At 43.2% G+C, this 20,780-nt stretch overlaps 1 protein-coding gene and 1 non-coding gene across 2 annotated transcripts in view; both read right to left on the bottom strand.

The window, feature by feature from the left end:
• gask1b (golgi associated kinase 1B) overlaps window positions 1–5,013 on the bottom strand; it is a 97,881-nt gene extending 92,868 nt beyond the window's left edge. Inside the window, exon 1 of the mRNA XM_067992693.1 lies at window positions 3,820–5,013. Coding sequence (XP_067848794.1) covers window positions 3,820–4,732 — 913 coding nt within the window. The 5' untranslated portion in view covers window positions 4,733–5,013. The remainder of the gene's footprint in view (window positions 1–3,819) is intronic.
• Window positions 5,014–8,419: 3,406 nt separating this feature from the next.
• On the bottom strand, window positions 8,420–8,491 carry trnad-guc (transfer RNA aspartic acid (anticodon GUC)). The gene has a single exon. It is a non-coding gene; the product is annotated as a tRNA-Asp (tRNA).
• Window positions 8,492–20,780: the final 12,289 nt, after the last annotated feature.

The following is a 20,780-nucleotide window of genomic DNA, read 5'->3' as shown; positions in this document are numbered from 1 at the left end:
AAAACTGCTAATGTACCATCCTTATTTAAAAAGTGTAGTAGGCAGAAGGCTGGAAATTATAGACCAGTTAGCCTAACATCTGTGGTGGGTAAAATTTTGGAGTCTATTATTAAGGCGACAGTAGCGGAACATTTGGATAAACATAATTTAATAGGACAAAGTCAGCATGGCTTTATGAAGGGGAAGTCATGTCTGACAAATTTGCTTGAGTTCTTTGAGGACATAACGTACAGGGTGGATAAAGGGGAACCAGTGGACGTAGTGTATTTAGACTTCCAGAAGGCATTCGACAAGGTGCCACATAAAAGATTATTGCTCAAGATAAAGAATCACTGGATTGGGGGTAATATTCTGGCATGTGTGGAGGATTGGTTATCGAACAGGAAGCAGAGAGTTGGGATAAATGGTTCATTCTTGGACTGGCAACCAGTAGCCAGTGGTGTTCCGCAGGGGTCGGTGCTGGGTCCCGAACTCTTTACAATCTATATTAATGATTTGGAGGAGGGGACCGAGTGTAACATACCAAAGTTTGCAGACGATACAAAGATGGGAGGGAAAGTAGAGAGTGAGGAGGACTTTAGAAACCTACAAGGGGATATAGTCAGGCTGGGTGAGTGGGCGGAGATTTGGCAGATGCAATACAATATTGGAAAATGTGAGGTTATGCACTTTGGCAGGAAAAATCAGAGAGCAAGTTATTATCTTAATGGCGAGAAACTGGAAAGTACTGCAGTACAAAGGAACCTGGGGGTCCTAGTGCAAGAAAATCAAAAAGTTAGTAATCAGGTGCAGCAGGTGATCAAGAAGGCCAATGGAATGTTGGCTTTTATTGCTAGGGGGATCGAATATAAAAACAGGAAGGTATTGCTGCAGTTATATAAGGTATTGGTGAGACCGCACCTGGAATACTGCATACAGTTTTGGTGTCCATACTGAAGAAAAGACAAACTTGCTCTCGAGGCAGTACAAAGAAGATTCACTCGGTTAATCCCGGGGATGAGGGGGTGGACATATGAGGAGAGGTTGAGTAGATTAGGACTCTACTCATTGGAGTTCAGAAGAATGAGAGGCGATCTTATTGAAACATATAAGATTGTGAAGGGGCTTGATCGGGTGGATGCAGTAAGGATGTTCCCAAGGATGGGGGGACAGCTTCCTAGAAGTAAAGGGAATTAGGGGTTACGGGGAGCAGGCAGGAAATTGGACATGAATTTAGATTTGAGGTTAGGATCAGATCAGCCATGATCTTATTGAATGGCGGAGCAGGCTCGAGGGGCCGATTGGCCTACTCCTGCTCCTATTTCTTATGTTCTTATGAATCCCCCACCATCAATATCCTGGGGGATTCATAAGAACATTGACCAGAAACTTAACTGGACCAGCCATATAAATACTGTGGCTACAAGAGGAGATCAGAGGCTGGGTATTCTGTGGCGAGTGACTCACCTCCTGTCTCCCCAAAGCCTTTCCACCATCTACAAGGCACAAATCAAGAGTGTGATGGAATACTGTCCACTTGCCTGGATGAGTGCAGCTCTGACAACACTCAAGAAGCTCGACACCATCCAGGACAAAGCAGCCCGCTTGATTGGCACCCCTTCCACCACCCTAAACATTCATTCCCTTCACCACCGGCGCACTGTGGCTGCAGTGTGCACCATCCACAGGATGCACTGCAGCAACTCGCCAAGGCTTCTTCGACAGCATCTCCCAAACCCGCGACCTCTACCACCTAGGACAAGAGCAGAAGGCACATGGGAACAACACCACCTGCACGTTCCCCTCCAAGTCACACACCATCCCGACTTGGAAATATATTGCCGATCCTTCATCATCGCTGGGTCAAAATCCTGGAACTCCCTTCCTAACAGCACAGTGGGAGAACCTTCACCACACGGACTGCAGCAGTTCAAGAAGGCAGCTCACCACCACCTTCTCAAGGGCAATTAGGGATGGGCAATAAATGCCAGCCTCGCCAGCGCCACCCACATCCCATGAATGAATTTTTAAAAAATCTGGAGCTACTCCTTTGTGAATGTTAAAATACTTCAGTTTCAGAATAGCCATTTCAATCTCAACTGCATTTTTTTCTATAAATTGGGTGCATCCCCCAGCTCTTTACAAGTAAGTTTTGGCTCCACATAAATGCATACTATGTGGTGACATTTGGATTAAATTCAGGAATGAGACCACATAGAGGAGGTAGTCTCACATCACTTTCGTTTTGCACCGGTTGCACTAAAATTGGAACAAGTACAAAGTGAAGTTTTAAAAATTCCTATGTGGTCATTGCTTTTTGAACTTTATTTTTAATCTTTTTAATATTAACAAAGAGCTGAATTTTAATTTGTTAACAATAACGTTTTACTGGCATTGAGATGCCAATAAGTGAAGCTCTGCATATACATAAAAATCCCCATGTGCAAAGCTCTGTTTACCAGGACTGGAAGGTGATGCAAAACCAACGATATAACTCAAGTTAGCTGGCTCCACGTTGCTTTCAACCAGTGCCTGTAGTTACCAACATCCTCAGTTACATGCTTGGAACTATCACGACTATTATCAATGGTGAAAACTGTTAACCAGCCTCCTTATGTTTTATCCTTAAAAAGCCCACTTTTTAATATATTGCTTACCCAAAGAATCCCAAATGTCCTTTTGTAGTTTTGTCTTTAATTTTTAAGTTTCCATTTTTAGCCCTGATTGTTTCAGTATCTCTTCGGCCCTTATCATTTCTGTTATGGGATATTTTTCAACCTTCCTATTTCTCTGTTTCCTTGAAATATTGTTTTATTCTTCCTTGATATTGTAACCTCCTTACTCAACCATTTAGGAGTGGGTTTTTATAACATTCTGTGTATTTCATTTGTACCCTCTCCAGTATTTCACTAAAATCATCCAGATTGATTTGGTCATCTCTCCTTCCCTCCTAGCATTATGCCCCAATAATGTGTCTGGTGCCATCAACGTCATTGCCAAGAATAACTCTGGTCTGCAGTGAATGAGATGTGCTGACACCATCTCCTTCACATTAACCTAGTGAGTGGTCAAATAACTTCAAATTAATTTAAAATCATTGAGTGATTGAGGTTGCACTTATACTTGAGGAGGCTGCCTCACACCACTTGGGTTTGACACCTCATGGAGTATAGAGTTATAGTGTGCTGTGAAGCTTGGTATAAAAAGTGCTCAGGAAGTGCCTCTTAGGCACTTTATAAACTTGAAGAGTTATTTTAAGTTTCCACCTCTTAGCTTATTGAAAATATACCATCTGGGAGCATATAACACAGCATGCGCAGAGCTCACTCCTAATCCTGAGAATTCAGTTTAGGCCATGCACTATAAATAAGGGTGTGTTTACATTTAATGTTGATGTAAAGTGATTTCCAATGCTAAAGTTGTAGAGTGAGCCTGGAATCAGGGTCGGACCTGACTCCAGAGTTAAATGGTGTTAAGAGACTCCCTTGGAGGAGTTAGCCTCGCAGTACTTAGGGTAGCCTCATAATACTTGGGGTTGAAACTACATGGACATTTTATAAATCTACTGGAGTTAACTAAAATGTTCAGACAATGGGATCACTGCTTCATTTGTAAACATTTAAAATGTAATTGCTGGGTGGAGCTCTGTGCGTGTGTGTCATACCCGGGTGCTCTCTCCTGAGCAGCAGAATGGAAGTTTCAGCCAGGTACTGCCTGGCTGACACCCAAACTGCAGCGATGGGTTTCCAACTCCAGCTGCAGCCAGCTGTTCTGGAGGCTGGGATCCATTCCGTAGCTACAGTCTAAAGGCAGCCTAAAATGACACGGTGCGCGCCTCACCTCTAACAAAATGAATTCTTCTGACTGCAGCGGGCAGACTCCTGTTCAGTCCCAAGATCCGATCCAGATGGAAAGCAAACACTTCGCTGACATCCACCGGTCTCTTGAGGACCCCGCAGCGTTGTCGGCAGCCTGGCACTTTTGACAAGCCGCTGAGGACGGGTTTCCCTTCACTCGGGTTTAGGGAATGATGGTCACTGCCAACACCTTCAAATAAAACCAGAGGCCGTTGTCGAGACTGGGGGACTTTCTGGATACGGGCGATGCTGGAATCGGCCAGGAAACGCATGGCATCGATGTCCTCCTTACTGAGCCAGGGCGGTGCGCTCTCGCTGTAAATCCTGATGTTACTCCCACCGACGATGGATTTCCACTCACCTGCACTTTGAGAATTTACCAAGTTGGGTTTCACCTTGCCCCTGGTGGGGATTAATCTCGCTGTGCTCTCGGTCGCTCTCAGTCTTTGGTCACCCCGCCAGCCCACCATCAGCTCAGCTCCCTGACTGTCAAGTAGACTGGGATCGTTTTCCTGCACAGGTTGTGTCCGTTTCGCCGACCGTTTCTTCCTGATTTTTGGCCTCACTGTTCCCCTGATGTTGGCCGGTTTTCTCCTTTTTGACCTGATAGTGATGTACACCACGTTGGGGTTGAAGGTGGAGTTATCTTGCTCACTTTCCCCCGCTCGGAGACTGGTGGGGAGCAGCCTGACAGGCGCTCCGTCCCTCTTGTCCTGATATTCGAAGACCCGGTCCTGGGATAAGACATCGCCCTGCATCACAACAAAAGAGGCATAAACCAAACACGCTGTGACGATCAGCAAGTTCCTCTTGGTCCTGGGGCGTCTCCCACTCGCCATCCAGAAACAAGGAGCAACCAAAAAGAAACGAAGTTTGCCAGGTCTTGAACAAGTCATCCTTGCGGTGACCCAACATGATGGACGGCAACGAAGGTGACAGGCGAGGTTTCCACAGCTCCGAGAGGGAGCATACTTCCAAACCCTCTCCGATCCGCCCTGCACCTGGTAATCTGACAGTGTAGACAGATGTGGAAATACGAACACACACCGGGCCGCGTCTCTCTGTAACTGGTATCAGCGATTTGAAGGGAATGAATGGAGATAACTGTGCAAACTGATTTCACACAGCAGTGCGAGAGAGAGGGAGAGAGACATACACTGGAGTCAACCAGCAACTGCACAGCGCAGATTAGAGGGAGGGGGGATTTTTTATTCACATTGGAGGGCGGGAGGATTGGGTGAAATTGTCACTTTTCCCTTTTAAACAACTTGCTTTATGAATTATTTCAGTTCTTCGATTCTAACAGTCCAGTCAGACATTGTTTGTCCCTTTCTTAGTGAAGCATATCGCCGAGAATCATGAATCTTTCTAATTTTACTCAAATTGACCAGATTCGGCCCGTGTACTTTTATATATTGCAAAGATGTATGATTCTCTGCGAGATGAATTGTTTCATTTTTTTGTTGCTTTCTGGAAGCAGCTGATCCACACTTATGTTACACTTCATCTCACCACACATTGTGAATCTTGGGCAACACCAGTGACCCTGACAGAGTTCCTCCGTCATTGCAAAAACTTCACTTGTTAGACATCTGAAAACACGAAACAAGTCCTTCAGTAATCGAGTGTGAGCTTTATTCACTGGGGTCAAATGGTTAATTATGTGAGTTAATTAACACTTATTAACAGCCATGAAATTAACCCGCAGACAGGTTGAGTTTCATAGCTCAGCGAGGTACCGTGGAAAGTGATGATTAATGAGACTAACATTATTATCTGTCTATTTTAGGAGGAGGCCACCGGAATAGCGACCGCTTTTCAGGGTCTGAAGTAAAATCTTTACAATGTCCGAGGTCTCCCACCTCCAGTGACAGCCAATTTACAATTGCTCTTGTTGCAACATTAACTGAGAGGGAAGACATGTACGGACAGCGGGAAACGACAGTAAGAGCATTGACATCATGAGTTGTTGACCTTACAGTTTATAGTTAGGTAAGATCACCCAGGTTACTTAACATTGCTGACCCTTTGAGGAATGCGGGGGGGGGGGGGGTTACAGGAACATTGTAAATAACACAACGGATCACACCTAATATTTTGTATTTAATCCGTAAGCAACTGAAATGCAATTGAAATAAATGATTTTTTAAAAAGTAATAATATTTTATCTACCCAGTATGTCGTGCTGCAACATATATTTCCAAAAAGAACATTTGCCTACCACTGTCCATTTCAAAAAACGTCTTTCAAAAACACAACTTGTAAACCGAACCATAGAAGTTTACAGCACCGAAGGAGGTAATCGTGTCTACGCTAGCTCTTTGCTAGACCAAAGAGAAAAATAAATTAGCAAAAAAAACCTGGGAGCGTCGGAAATTAACTTCATAGTTATATCGGCGGCTAATCTTAATTAAATGCAAAAGAAATACGAGCTTGCATTTATATAACCCAAATACTGAGAGGTTGTTTCCTCTGGCTGGAGAGTCTAGAACTAGAGGACATAGTCACAGGATAAGGGGTCGGCCATTTAAGAGTGAGATGAGGAGGAATTTCTTCACTCAGAGGGTTGTTAATCTTTGGAATTCTCTACCCCAGAGGGCTGTGGATGCTGAGTCATTGAATATATTCAAGGCTGAGATGGATAGATTTTTCGACTCTAGGGGAATCAAGGGATATGGGGATCGGGCAGAAAAGTGGAATTGAGGTTGAAGATCAGCCATGATCTGATTGAATGGCAGAGCAGGCTGGAGGGGCCATATAGCCTACTCCTGCTCCTATTTCTTATGTTCTTATCAAGCCTCCCAAAAACGTTGCAAAGCACTTCACTTAAGTTTGCAGTACAAATGCAGTATGCAAACTTACCTTTCTGTCAATCTTTTGAAAAGTAGAAGTGTATAATTCCACAGGTCACACAGTTGTAGCACTGTCCCAGTGCATAAGTGTTGCATTCTAATAAATTACAGCCTGTTTAACAATTGCCCGTATTTACTTATCGCACAACATACCTCTGTAGTGCTGGTTTTAATTTAATACAACAACAACTTGCATTTTTATAGTGCCTTTAAGGTAGTAAGATGTCCCAAGGTGCATCACAGGAGCATTATCAAACAAAATTTGACAGGAGCCGCATAGGGAGATATTAGGGCAGGAAACCAAAAGCTTGGTCAAAGAGCTAGGAGCATCTTAAAGGAGGAGAGAGTTGTAGAGAGGCTGAGAGGTTTAGGGAGGGAATTCCAGAGCTTAGGGCCAAGGCAGCTGAAGGCACAAGGGCCAATGGTTTCATTGGGGATGTGCGAGAGGCCAGAATTGGAGGAGTACAGACATCTCGGAAAGTTGTAGGGCTGGAGGAGGTTACAGAGATGGGTAGGGGTGAGGCCATGGAGGGATTTGAAAACAAGGAAGAGAATTTTAAAATTTTAAAATCGTAAAATAGTATTGTATGCACCCTTCGTTTCCTACTTGAGAAGTATTTTTTAAAAAGTAAGCATATTCTAATCAGTTTGAAAGTAATAGTTCAATTATTATCCACCAATATTCAGGATAATTGAAATTTTCTCACACAAACAATCCTGCCTATTGTGTGTAGAGCGGGCCAATCTATTAATTAAAAGTTTACTTTCAAATAATGGAGCATTAAAGTCTCTGACCAAATCAAATACACTTTCATAGGGATTATGTTTTTTTCCAGAATAAATCTCTATCTCACTACTACTCTTATTCCTATTCCTATAAGATGGACATAATCGAGAGAATGGTTTAAAATGTCACCATCACCATTTGTTTAAACATCTGACAGAATTTTTTTATAAGACGATTCCTTTAGCTAAACACCTCTCCTTCGCACTCCTGGATAGTTTAAACACATCTGACAATAATTCTGTAACCAACCGTCACTGACAGCACTAATTATGGAAGCTATTTTGTCGGTAATAGTAAATGATACACTTGCACGAAGTGACGATAAATTGGAGAAGGAGACGACAAATAGCCAGCGGTAGCAGTAATGGTGAAATAAGCAGAGAGTTTATATTAGGAAATAACTATTGCCATATTTTAATTTGATGGACAGAGTGGCTTCTGGAATTAGTTCTGCCGATGACAGAAGAGTTTTTGCTGCTTATTTACCCTCAGCCTCTCTCTCTCTCTCTCGCCTGCTCATTCTCTGACTCCCGCCTACTTCCCCCGGTTTCACTTTAATAACCGCTGTTTAATCCGTTTCCTTTCAGTATTTAAATCTCGCTGCCAGTTTCCCCTCTTCCCTTCCCAATATCTTTGTCCCCGGGATTGAATCCGCTTTCTGCTGAGCGCAGGGACGAGGATAATTATAAACAACAACTTTGGGAAGTGGTGAAAGAGCTAAATCGGAGGTGACTGAGACTCATCGTGTACTAACAGGATTGACACCTACAGGATTGAAAGAGTAATTTCAAAGCTATGAACAGGCACTGCTTTGTTGCTAGAATTAAATTAATTTATATGAGATAATATATTTATGGAATTACGTGGATTAATGTTGGAAATAAGTATTATATCCAATTAACATTTGTAAACCAAGTTATTGGTTTCAAATTTAAAAAACAACTCTCCCCGGCGGGGAATCGAACCCCGGTCTCCCGCGTGACAGGCGGGGATACTTACCACTATACTACCGAGGAGTGGCGAAGACTGGTGCCAGAGGAACTTTACTTATAGGATGTGTAACCGATTTTGTCACGTTATTTTATAAGGTGAGGGTTTATTTTACCCAATTACAATCTTCTGAAGTGTATCTCATCATTTCTTTCCACTCTTCCTACTATAGTATAGTTTATTGAGTAAACCACATGTATTCCCAAGTAGCTCCATACAATGGCCTACAGGTTGGCGCTTCAGACCCTCTGGAAGCCGATCCAGATTGGGTTCAAAACATGGAAAAGTTAGCACCAACTGGGCACTGCTATGTATTGAGCCAGTGCTACATAGGAACATGAGTAGGCCATTCAGCCACTCCAACCTGTTCTGCCATTCAATTAGATTATGGCTGATCTGTATCTCAACTCCATTTACCTTGGTTCCATTAACCTTACCTAAGAAAAATTTATCAATCTAGTTTTCAAATTTTTAATTGACCTAGCCTCAAGAGTTTTTTGGGGGAGAGAGTTCCAGATTTGCACTACCCTTTGTGTGAAGAAGTGCTTCCTGACATCACCCCTGAATGGCCAAGCACTAATTTTAAGGTTATGCCCCCTTGTTCTGAACTCCCCCACCAAAGGAAATAGTCTGTCTTTACCTATCCAATCAATTCCGTTAATCATCTTAAACACCTCACTTAGATCACCCCCGAATCTTCTATACTCAAGGGAATTCAAGCCTGGTCTATGTGACCTGTCCTCATAATTTAACCCTTTTAGTTCCTGTATCATCCTGGTGAATCTCCGTTGCACCTCTTTCAAGGTCAATATATCTTTCCTGAAATAAAAACAGAAAATGCTAGAAATACTCAGCAAGTCAGGCGGTATCTGTGGAGAAAGAAACAGAATTAACATTTCAGGTCGATGACCTTTCGTCAGAACTGGAAGAAGTTGAAGATTAAACAGTTTTTAAGCAAGTACAGAGCCAGGGAAAGGGGGGAGGGGAGGGGACAAAAGAACTAAAGGGAAAGTCTCTGATAGGGTGGAGGGCAGGAGTGATTAAATGACAAAAGGGATGATGGTGCAAGGCAAGGAGGGTGGTAATAGGACACAAAAGATGGGTCTAGAGGAGCTGTAAATGGCAACATCAGAACCATTACCAGCATCTGCTGTCTGAAAAAATGGGAGCAGTGGTTATGATCTGAAGTTATTGAAATCAGTGTTGAGTCCAGAAGGTTGTAAAGTGCCTAATCGAAAGATGAGGTGCTGTTCCTCGAGCTTCCATTGAGCTTCATTGGAGTTGTTGAAGCTTGCAGTCCTGGACACCGGAAAGGAAGAAAAAAAGTTTTTTGTTAAAGCACCAGATGAGGTGAAGGATGAAATGGAACTGCAGACCAGGACAACTCTGAAATAGAGTGAGTCGGTGCTGCTGAAGGGAGAGGTCGAGAGTGTGAATGTGGCGGCACGTGGTGTTGGGCGTAGATCTCAGGAAGCAGCGAGATTAGTGGTTCGAGGAACACTGAATATCATGGAGATATCTGTAATCATAGATGGATCCGAAACATGAAATTTAAGTTGGAATCCACGTGGAATAAGTTGGAGCCAGAGACAGTTGCAGGGGAAAGAGATGTGGCTGTGAAAGCGAGTTTTAGTAGAAACCTGAGCAAACACGAGAAGGGAAACAGAAAGCAAATGAAGATGAACAATTCTAGTAAGTCAACTTGGCTCATTGGTCCAGTTCCTAAATTAAAGCCAATGATGGATCTGCTTAATAAAGCACTTTGTACCTCCTTTGAAACTAACTTTATATTTATATTTTAAAATTTAATGGTTTATTTTAATTGTTTGCTGGTGTCTAGTTAGACCTCTTAATCAATTTCTTGTTTAAACTGCCATGGATTTCCTAATATTTCCATGTGTGCACTAAATATGATGGAATATTGCGTGCAATGTGCTGGAGCAACGAAAAGAAAAGTTGCTTATAATCGTAGACCACTATGTTTATTTGAGTGAGAGAAATAAGTAAGGAATTTGTTATTGAAAGAAAGAACCAGTGTGAGATGAAGTAAGGGTGGAGGAGGCTCTTTCCTGAGGTGTGGTGCCCAGAACTGAACACAATACTCCAGATGTGGTCTAACCAGAGCTTTATACAACTGTAGCATAACTTCCATTCCTTTGTATTGCTAACGCTTTTCCTCTATGGGGAACTCCAGTGGCGTTTGGGCCTGTCCAATCTGCTGACTGGCATGATAGAGAATGGGGTTATTTCAGAATCCTTATTGTCATAGACTTTCAACCAGCGGTTGGTGCACTTTATAGGGTTTGCAACAGGATTGCAGCTCTGGGAAGTTACCAGGTATCTGTCAATCAATCAGCAAGCATTAGGGTTGGATTTATTCTTGGAGATTTCATCACGTGACTTGCCACCTCCAACCGCCCTGCCTACCCACATTCCCACCATTGGTCGCCTCACGCATCCATCCTTATGGGGCACCACCTACCCACACCAATTGGAAAGCGAACAGACCCTTTGTTACCCAACTGAATGATTCTTAGCTGTCAGTCAAAAAGCCTTTTACCTATCGCCAATATTTTTACAACTAATGAACAAAGAGTTTATAAAAATGAAAAAACACAATTTTTTTTAATGCCCCTTTGATTTTTCTCCCGGGTTGCTCGCAGCAGTGTCCAGGAGATTAATCATTAATTCCTAAAGATTAAGGGAGAATCTTGGAGGGTTGTTAATTCTAGTGTGCATAGTGTCTCAACAATTCCATGCTCTATTTTTTTAATGTATTTACAAAGAATATAATTTTATAGCACAGAAACAGGCCATTTGGCCCAACAGTTCTATGCCGGTGTTTATGCTCCACATGAGCCTCTCCCACCTTACTTCATCTCACACTAGTTCTTCCTTTCAATAACAAATTGCTTACTTATTTCTCTCACTCAAATAAACATAGTGGTCTACTATTATAAGCAACTTTTCTTTTCATTGGTCCAGCACACTGCATGCAATATTCCATCATATTTAGTGCACACATGGAAATCCTAGGAAACCAATGGAAGTTTAAACAAAAAATTGATTAAGAGGTCTAACAAGACAGCAGCAAATGATTAAAATAAACTATTACATTTTAAAGTATAAATATAAAGTTAGTTTCAAAGCAGGTATAAAATGCTTTATTGAGCAGATTCAACTTTGGCTTTAATTCATGAACTGGACCAACAAGCAAATTTGACTTACTAGAATTTTTCTGCTGCTGTATGCTAATAAGAACATTTTTGGTAATGACATCAGTTTTTCTGATATATTTTAGTTGCTATATGGACAGATAGGCCTCCTGACATGCCAGGAAAGGCAAATTTGATGGGATACATCATAGGTTACCTTTTCTTACAGGAAGATCACAATCAAAATTTTCCCTTAGAGGCTGAGACAGGAGAAATTATAATGGGAAATAAGGAAATTGCAGAGACGTTAAACAAATATTTTTTATCTGTCTTCACAGTAGAAGGCACAAAAAACATACCAGAAATAATGGGGAACCAAGGGTCTAATGAGACTGAGGAACTTGAAGTAATTACGATTAGTAAAGAAAAAGTACTGGAGAAATTAATGGGACTAAAAGCTGACAAATCCCCTGGACCTGATGGCCTACATCCTAGGGTTCTAAAAGAGGTGGCTGCAGAGATAGTGGATGCATTGATTGTGATCTTCCAAAATTCCCTAGATTATGGATTGGAAGGTAGCAAATGTAATATCACTATTCAAGAAAGGATGGAGAGAGAAAACAGGGAATTACAGACCAGTTAGCCTGACATCAGTCGTCGGGAAAATGCTGGAATCCATTATTAAGGACGTGGTAACAGTGCACTTAGAAAATCATAATATGATTACGCAGAGTCAGCACCGTTTTATGAAAGGGAAATCGTCTTTGACAAATCTATTAGAGTTTTTTGAGGATGTAACTAGCAGGGAGATAAAGAGGAACCAGTGGATGTAGTATATTTGGATTTTCAAAAGGCATTTGATAAAGTGCCACATAAGAGGTTGTTACACAAGATTAGGGCTCATGGGATTGGGGGTAACGTATTAGCACAGGTAGAGGAGTGGTTAATGGACAGAAAATAGAGACTAGGAATAAATGGGTCATTTTTGGGTTGGCAGGTTGTAATTAGTGGAGTGCTGCAAGGATTGGTGCTTAGGCCTCAGCTATTTACAATCCATATTAATGACTTAGATGAAGGGACCGAGTGTAATGTATCCAAGTTTGCTGATGATACAAAGCTAGGTGGGAAAGTAAGCTGTGAGGAGGACGTAAAGAATCTGCAAAGGGATATAGACAGGTTAAGTGAGTGGGCAAGAAGGTGGCAGATGGAGTATAATGTGGGGAAATGTGAGGTTATTCACTTGGTAGGAAGAATAGAAAAACAGAATATTTTTTAAGTGGTGAGAAGCTATTAAATGCCAGTGTTCAGAGGGGTTTGGGTGTCCTTGTACAAGAAATATAGAAAGTTAACGTGCAGGTACAGCAAGCAATAAGGAAGGCAAATGGTATGTTGGCCTTTATTGCAAGAGAGTTGGAGTATAAGAGTAAGGAAGTCTTGCTGCAATTGTACAGGGTTTTGGTGAGACCTCACCTTGAGTACTGAGTATAGTTTTGGTCTCCTTACCTAAGGAAGGATATACTTGCCTTACAGGCCGTGCAACGAAGGTTTACTAGATTGATTCCTTGGATGAGAAGGTTGTCCTACGAGGAGAGATTGAGTAGAATGGGCCTATAGTGTCTGGAGTTTAGAAGAATGAGAGGTGATCTCGTTGAAACATATAAGATTCTGAGAGGGCTTGACAGGGTAGATGCTGTAAGGGTGTTTCCCCTGGCTGGAGAGTCTAGAACTATGGGGCATAGTCTCAGGATAAGGCGTCGGACATTTAGGACTGAAATGAGGAGAAATTCCTTCATTCAGAGGGTTGTGAATCTTTGGAATTCTCTACCCCAGAGGTCTGTGGATGCTCAGTCATGGAGTATATTCAAGACTGAGATCAATAAATTTTTGGACATTAAGGGAATCAAGGGATATGGGGATCAGGCGGGAAAGTGGATTTGAGGTCGAGGATCAGCCATGATCTTATTGAATGGCGGAGCAGGCGCGATGGGTAGTATGGCCTACTCCTGCTCCTATTTCTCATGTTCTTTGATCAATACTGCCACACCCCCCACCTCCTTTCTTTCCTTCCCTATCTTTCCTGAATACATTGTAGCCAGAAATATTAAGTATCCATTTATCCCCTCCTTTGAGCCAGGCCTCTGTTATTGCCATTATATCATAGCCCATGTGGCGACTTGTGCCCTCAAATCACCAACCTTATTTACCACGCTCCATGCATTTAATCACATGCACTCCAAACTCATCTTAGGCTGCCTCGCATTTGCCTCCTGTCTGATCCCTCCTATTTCTGAACTATTCTTTACTCTATTGCTATTTGTCTTTTCCAGTCTTTTGTGCACCTTGTTTCTCTTTGCTAAAGTTTCATCCTGGTGTCCATCCCCGTGCCAAATTAGTTTGAACCCTCCCCCATAGCACTAGTTAACCTCCCTGTGAGGACTTTGATCCCAACTCTCTTGAGGTGCAACCCTTCCATCTTTAACAGATCCCTCCTGCTCCAGAACTAGTCTGAATGACCCAGGAATCTGAAGCCCTCCCTCCTGCACCATTTCTCCAGCCATGCATTAACCTGTCTTATCCTACTATTCCTATACTCACTAGCACATGGCACTGGGAGTAATCCAGAGATTACTACCTTTGAGGTCCTGCTTTTTAACTTCCTCCCTAGCTCCTGAAACTCTGACTGCAAGACCTCGACCCTTTTCCTTCCTATGTCATTGGTTCCCACATGGACCATGACTTCTGGCTGTTCCCCTTCCCCCTCAAAATGTTCTGCACCCTCTCAGTGATATCCTTTACCCTGGCACCAAGGAGGTAACACACCATGCGAGACTCACATCGGCAGTTGCAAAAACACCTGTTTGTCCCTCTGACTATTAAATCCCCTGACACCTGAAGTGACCTGGTGTTCCCACATGGCACAGGAATTGCAGGCAATGGATTTCAGCTGTCCCACCATTCTATTTAGAGTCTACTCGTATTGTATATTTATATGCCTCTTATGTTATATATATATTTTATCTTAGCACCCCTTTAACTCCTATTTATTATTTCTTTATTTATGTACCCCTTTTCAAGAGAGTTATTTCACAATCAATGATAACCAATTGCAATTAATATTACATAGAGTGTATACTAAATTGACTTACTTTAGCTTTCATGGGCTCCTCCTACACATTGACTGTGATGTCACTTTTGCAAATTTTCACAGAGTTTGCTTCCCTGCTCTCCTGATGTTCTGCAACAGTTCTGCCACACTGCTGTTTAAATATTGGGGTCATACAACAGTACATGTATATATGGAATTTCAAAAGGCATTTTATGAAGTACCACATTACAGACTTATTTGGAAAATAGAAGCACATGGGATTAAAGGGATGGTGGTAACTTGGCTACTTAATTGGCCAAGGGATAGGAGGCAGAGAGTTGTGTTGAACGAATGTTTTTCTGACTGGAGGGAAGTATGCAGGGATCGGTATTAGGACCATTGCTTTTCTTATAAATGACCTGGACTTAGGTATAGGGAGTACAATTCCAAAGTTTGCGGATGATACAGAACTTGCCAACGTAGTAAATAGTGAGGTGGATAGTAGCAAACTTCAGGAGGACACAGGCAGGCTGGCGAAATGGGCAGACACATGGCAGATGCAATTTAATGCCAATAAGGGTGAAGTGATGGACTTTGGGAGGAACAACATGGAGAGGCAGTATAATCTGAATGGTACTATTTTGAGGGGGTGCAAGAGCAGAGGGACCTGGGGATCCATATTTACAAATCTTTGAAGGTGGCAGGGCAAGTTGATAAGGTATGGGATACTTGGCTTTGTAAATAGGGGCATTGAATACAAAAACAAGGAAGTTATGCTAAACCTTTTCAAATCATTGGTTAGGCCTCAGCTGGAGTATTGAGTATATCAAGGCCTTGGAGAAGGTACAGAGGACATTCACCAGGATGATACCAGGGTTGAGGGACTTCTATTATGTGGACAGATTGGAAAAGCTGAGATTATTCTCCTTAGAGCAGAGAAGATTAAGGGGAGACCTAATAGAGGTATTCAAAATAATGAGGGGTTTTAATAGAGCAAATAGGGGGAAATTGTTCCTCTTGTCAGTAACTAGAGGTGATAGATTTAAAATAATTGGCAAAAGAACTAGAGGGGAAATGAGGAGAATTTTTTTCATACAGAGGGTTGTTACGATCTGGAAGCACTACCTGAAAGGATGGTGGAAGCAGATTCCATAGGAACTTTCAAAAGGAAATTGGACATGTACTTGAAGAGGACTAATTGCAGGGTTATGGGGAAAAAGCTGAGGTGTGAGACTAAATTGGACAGCTCTTTCAAAGAGCCGGCACAGGTAGGACGGTCTGAATGGCCTCCTTCCGTGCTGTAAGATTCTATGATTCTAATGGAGGGAAGCGGCAGAGGCAGTTAAACGGTTGGTCTCAATCTTAGTGATAAAGAAGTCTATGAGCTCCTTGCACTTGTTAGAGGTGAGGATGGAGGGGTTTAAGAAGACGGTTGGTAGTGGAGAAGAGAAGTCGGGTGTTATTGTTGCATTCCAGGATGAACCTGGAACAGTGAACAGTTTTGGCAGAGGAGAGCAGCACCCGATAGTGCTTTATGTGGTCCAGCCAGATATGGCGATAAATGGCTAAATCAGTTGTCCGCCATAAACTTTCAAGCCTACATCCCTTGGACTTAATGAAGTGGAGATGGGGGCCATACCAGGGAGAACGACCAGGGTGAGAGGGAGTAAAGGCTTTACTGGGGACGAGGGCATCAAAGGTGGAGGTGAAGGTGAGATTGAGCCGATCGGTAGCTGCAGAAATGTGGTGGTGAATGGAGGAACAAAGGCTGGATAATTGGGAATTTGAAAGTGCCATTGTAAGTGACTTGGGGGAGAGCTTTTTCCGGGGACATAAGAGGCAGTGGGGTAGGGAGGGGGAAGGGGGATGTGAGTGATGAGGGATACAAGGAACTGATCAGAAATAGCCTTATCTGTAATTAATACGATGGGAGTAGCGAAGTCATGTGAGATGGAAAGGTCGAGGAGGTGGATGTGAATACGGCTAGGTGAGTTTATATGGAGAGAAAGGTTAAGAGAGGACAGGAAGGCAGTGAAATCAGAGGAGAGAGGGCAAGATAAGTTGAGATGGAGGTAGAGAACAAGGATTTTAAAGGAGAGGCGAGAGGGATGGAACAAGGTGAGATGCTCAAAGGAGGTCAATGTGCCAGAGAAGGAGGGGAACAGACCAAGGTGAGTTTTGGTGATAAGGGCCACATCGCCACTGCGGTGGATTGGGCGGGGCAGGGGTGGAAGGTAGAGCCAGGCAGGGAGGCTTTATTATGGGCGAAGGTGTCATCACCCATGAGTCAAGTTTCCATCAAGGCCGTGATGTTGATGTAACCATCCACGATAAGATCATGGATAGCAAGAGCCTTGTTCACAAGTAAACAAACATTCTGGAGGGAAATGCAGAGAGTGGCAGTAATAGTTGATTTGCTGGCAGAGTCCACAGCGCAGCACTGGGAGGGGTGACTGGGGTGGGAAGGAGGTTGGCAAGATTAGCCCTCAGCGGGCGTGCTGGGCGTATAGGTCGGTGAGAGTAGGATGAGGCAGTTGGGGTTGCAGCTCGTAAGGAGGCAGGGGTAAGTGACTCAATGGACCCATTGGAGGATACTGAGAGTTACACAGAGGGAAGTTGTGGGCTTATGTGTACCACAGATTAGAAACAACAACAACTTGCATTTATATAGTGCCTTTAACGTAGTAAAACATCCCAAGGTGCTTCACAGGAGCGTTAGCAAACAAAATTTGACACTGAGCCACATAAGGAGATAAGTCACCCTATCCTAGGTTGCTGAGGGAAGTAAGGATGGAAATTGCAGAGGTACTGGCCATAATCTTTCAATCATCCTTAGAAACGGGGTTGGTGCCAGAGGACTGGAGAATTGCAAAGGTTACATCCTTGTTCAAAAAAGGAAGTAAGGATAAACCCGGCAATTACAGGCTAGTCAGTTTAACCTCAGTAGTGGGGAAATTTTTAGAACCGATAATCTGGGACAAAATTAATTAAGGAAAGCCAGCACAGATTTTTAAAAGGCAAATCATGTTTATCCAACTTGATTGAGTTTTTGATGAGGTAATAGAGAGGGTCAATGAGGGCAATGCGGTTGATATGGTGTATATGGACTTCCAAATGGCATTTGATAAAGTGCCGCATAATAAGCTTGTCATCAAAGTTGAAGCCCATGGAATAAAAGGGTCAGTGGATACGAAATTGGCTAAGTGACAGGAAACAGAGAGCAGTGATGAACAGTTGTCTTTCAGAATGGAGGGATGTGTACAGTGGTGTTCCCCAGGGGTCGGTACCAGGACCATTGCTTGTCTTGATATATATTAATGACTTGGACTTGGATGTACAGGGCACAATTTCAAAATTTGCAGATGACACAAAACTTGGAAGGGTAATGAACAGTGAGGAGGATAGTGAAAGACTTAAAGTGGATATAGACAAGCTGGCGTAATGGGCGGACACATGGCAGGTGAAATTTAACGCAGAAAAGTGTGAAGTGATCCATTTTGATAGGAAGAATGAGGAGAGGCAATATAAATTAAATGATACAATTCTAAAAGGGTTGCAGCAAAAGAGAGATTTGGGGGTACATGTGCACAAATCGTTGAAGGTGGCAGGGCAGGTTGAGAAAGCAGTTAAAAATGTATTCGGCATCCTGGGCTTTATAAATAGAGGCACAGAGTACAAAAGCAAGGAGGTTATGATGAATCTTTATAAAACACTGGTTCGGCCACATCTGGAGTATCTGGAGCGGTTCTGGGAACCGCACTTTGGGAAAGATGTGAAGGCCTTAGAGAGGGTGCAGAAGAGATTTACTAGAATGATTCCAAGGATGAGATACTTCAGTTATGTGGATAGACTGGAGAAGCTGGGGTTGTTCTCCTTAGAGCAGAGAAGGTTGAGACGAGATTTGATATAGGTGTTCAAAACCATGAAGGGTCTAGAGAGAGTAGGTAGAGAGAAACTGTTCCTATGGGTGGAAGAGTCAAGAACCAGAGGATATAGATTTAAGGTGATTGGGAAAAGAACCAAAGGCGACATGAGGAAAACTTTTTTACACAGCAAGTGGTTATGATCTGGAATGGACTGCCTGAGGGGGTGGTGGAGGCAGATTCAATTGTGGCTTTCAAAAGGGAATTGGGTAAGTACTTGAATGGAAAAAAAATTCCAGGGCTACGGGGATAGAGTGGGGGAGTGGGACTAGCTGGATTGCTCTTGCAGAGAGCCGGCACGGACTTGATGGGCCAAATGGTCTCCTTCTGTGCTGTAACCACTCTATGATTCTATGATTAGGACAGGTGACCAAAAGCTTGGTCAAAGAGGTAGGTATTAAGGAGCATCTTAAAACGAGGAAAGAAAGGTAGAGAGAGGTTTAGGGAGGGAATCCAGAGCTTAGAGCAGAGGCAGCTGAAGGCTTGGCCGCCAATGGTTGAGTGATGAAAATTGGCGATCCACAAGAGGCTGGAATTGAAGAAATGCAGAGATCTCGAACAATTGTAGGGCTGGAGGAGGTTACAGAGATAAGGACGGGTGAGGCCATGAAGTGATTTGAAAACAAGGATGAGAATTTTAAAATCGAGGCATTGCTGGACCCGGAGCCAATGTAGTTCAGCGAGCACAGGGGTGATGGGTGAAAGGGACTTGGTGCGAGTTAAGATAGGGGCAGCAGAGTTTTGAATGAGCTCAAGTTTACGGAGGGTGCAAGGTCGGAGTCCGGCCACAAGAGCATTGGAGTAGTCGATTCTAGCGATAATAAATGCACGGATGAAGTTTTCAGCAGCAGGTGAGCTGAAGCAGAGGCCGAGACAGGCAATGTTATGGAAGTGGAAGTAGGCGGTCTTGGTGATGGAGAGGATATGGGGTCGGAAGCTCAGCTCAGGGTCAAATAAGTCGTCAAGGTTGCAAACGGTCCTGGTTCAGCCTCGAGCAGTGGCCAGGAAGAAGGATGGAGTCAGTGGCTAGGGAACGGAGTCGGTGGTGGGGACCGAAGACAATGGCTTTGGTCTTCCTAATATTTAACCCGAAGAAATTTCTGCTCATCTAATACTAGATGTTGGAGAAACAGTGTGACAAATCCAAGGCAGTGAGGCGGTCGAGAGAGGTGATGGAGAGGTAGAGCTGGGAGTCAGCATACATGTCACTTCTCCAGAGAAGTGTGAGGTAATGCATTTGGGAGGACAAACAAAACAAGGGAGTACACAATAAATGGGAGGATACTGAGAGGTATAAAGGAACAAAGGGACCTTGGAGTGCATGTCCACAGACCCCTGAAAGTAGCAGGACAGGTAGATAAGGTGGTTATAAAGGCATACTGGATAGTTTCCTTTATTAGCCGAGGCATAGAATATAAGAACAGGGAGGTTATGTTAGAACTGTATAAAACATTGGTTAGGCCACAGCTTGAGTACTGCGTACAGTTCTGGTCACCACATTGCAGGAAAGATGTGATTGCACTAGAGAGGGTACAGAGGAGATTTACGAGGATGTTGCCAGGGCTGGAGAATTTTAGCTATGAGAAAAGTTTGGATAGGCTGGGGTTGTTTCCTTTGGAACAAAGGAGGCTGAGGAGATTTAACTGAGATATATAAAATTATGACGGGACTAGATAGAGTGGATAGAGAGGACCTATTTCCCTTATTAGAGGGGTCAGTGACCGGGGGGCATAGGTTTAAAAAATTGGTAGAAGGATTAAACGGGAACTGAGGAGAATTTTTTTCACCCAGAGGGTGGTGTGGGTCTGAAACTCACTGCCTAAAAGGGTAGAGGAGGCAGAAACCCTCAACTCATTTAAAAAGTACTTGGATGTGTACTTGAGGTGTCATAACCTACAGGGCTACAGACCAAGTGTTGGAAAGTGGGATTAAGCTGGTTAGCTCTTTTTCGGCCAGCACAAACACGATGGGCCGAATGGTCTCCTTCTGTGCCGTAACTATCTATGATTCTGTGATTCTATGTGGTACGTGATGTTATATTTTCGAATGATGTCGCCGAGGAGCAGCATGTAGATGAGAAATAGGAGGAATCTTTGGGGGACTCCAGAGGCATAGAGTCAGATGATGCAGTAAAATAAACCAGCCCGAATTT

The sequence above is a fragment of the Heptranchias perlo genome, chromosome 1, assembly GCF_035084215.1.
Source record: "Heptranchias perlo isolate sHepPer1 chromosome 1, sHepPer1.hap1, whole genome shotgun sequence".
NCBI lineage: Eukaryota > Metazoa > Chordata > Chondrichthyes > Hexanchiformes > Hexanchidae > Heptranchias > Heptranchias perlo.
The sequence above is the reverse complement of the archived record's forward strand: the minus strand, read 5'-3'. Positions and strand labels throughout refer to the sequence as shown.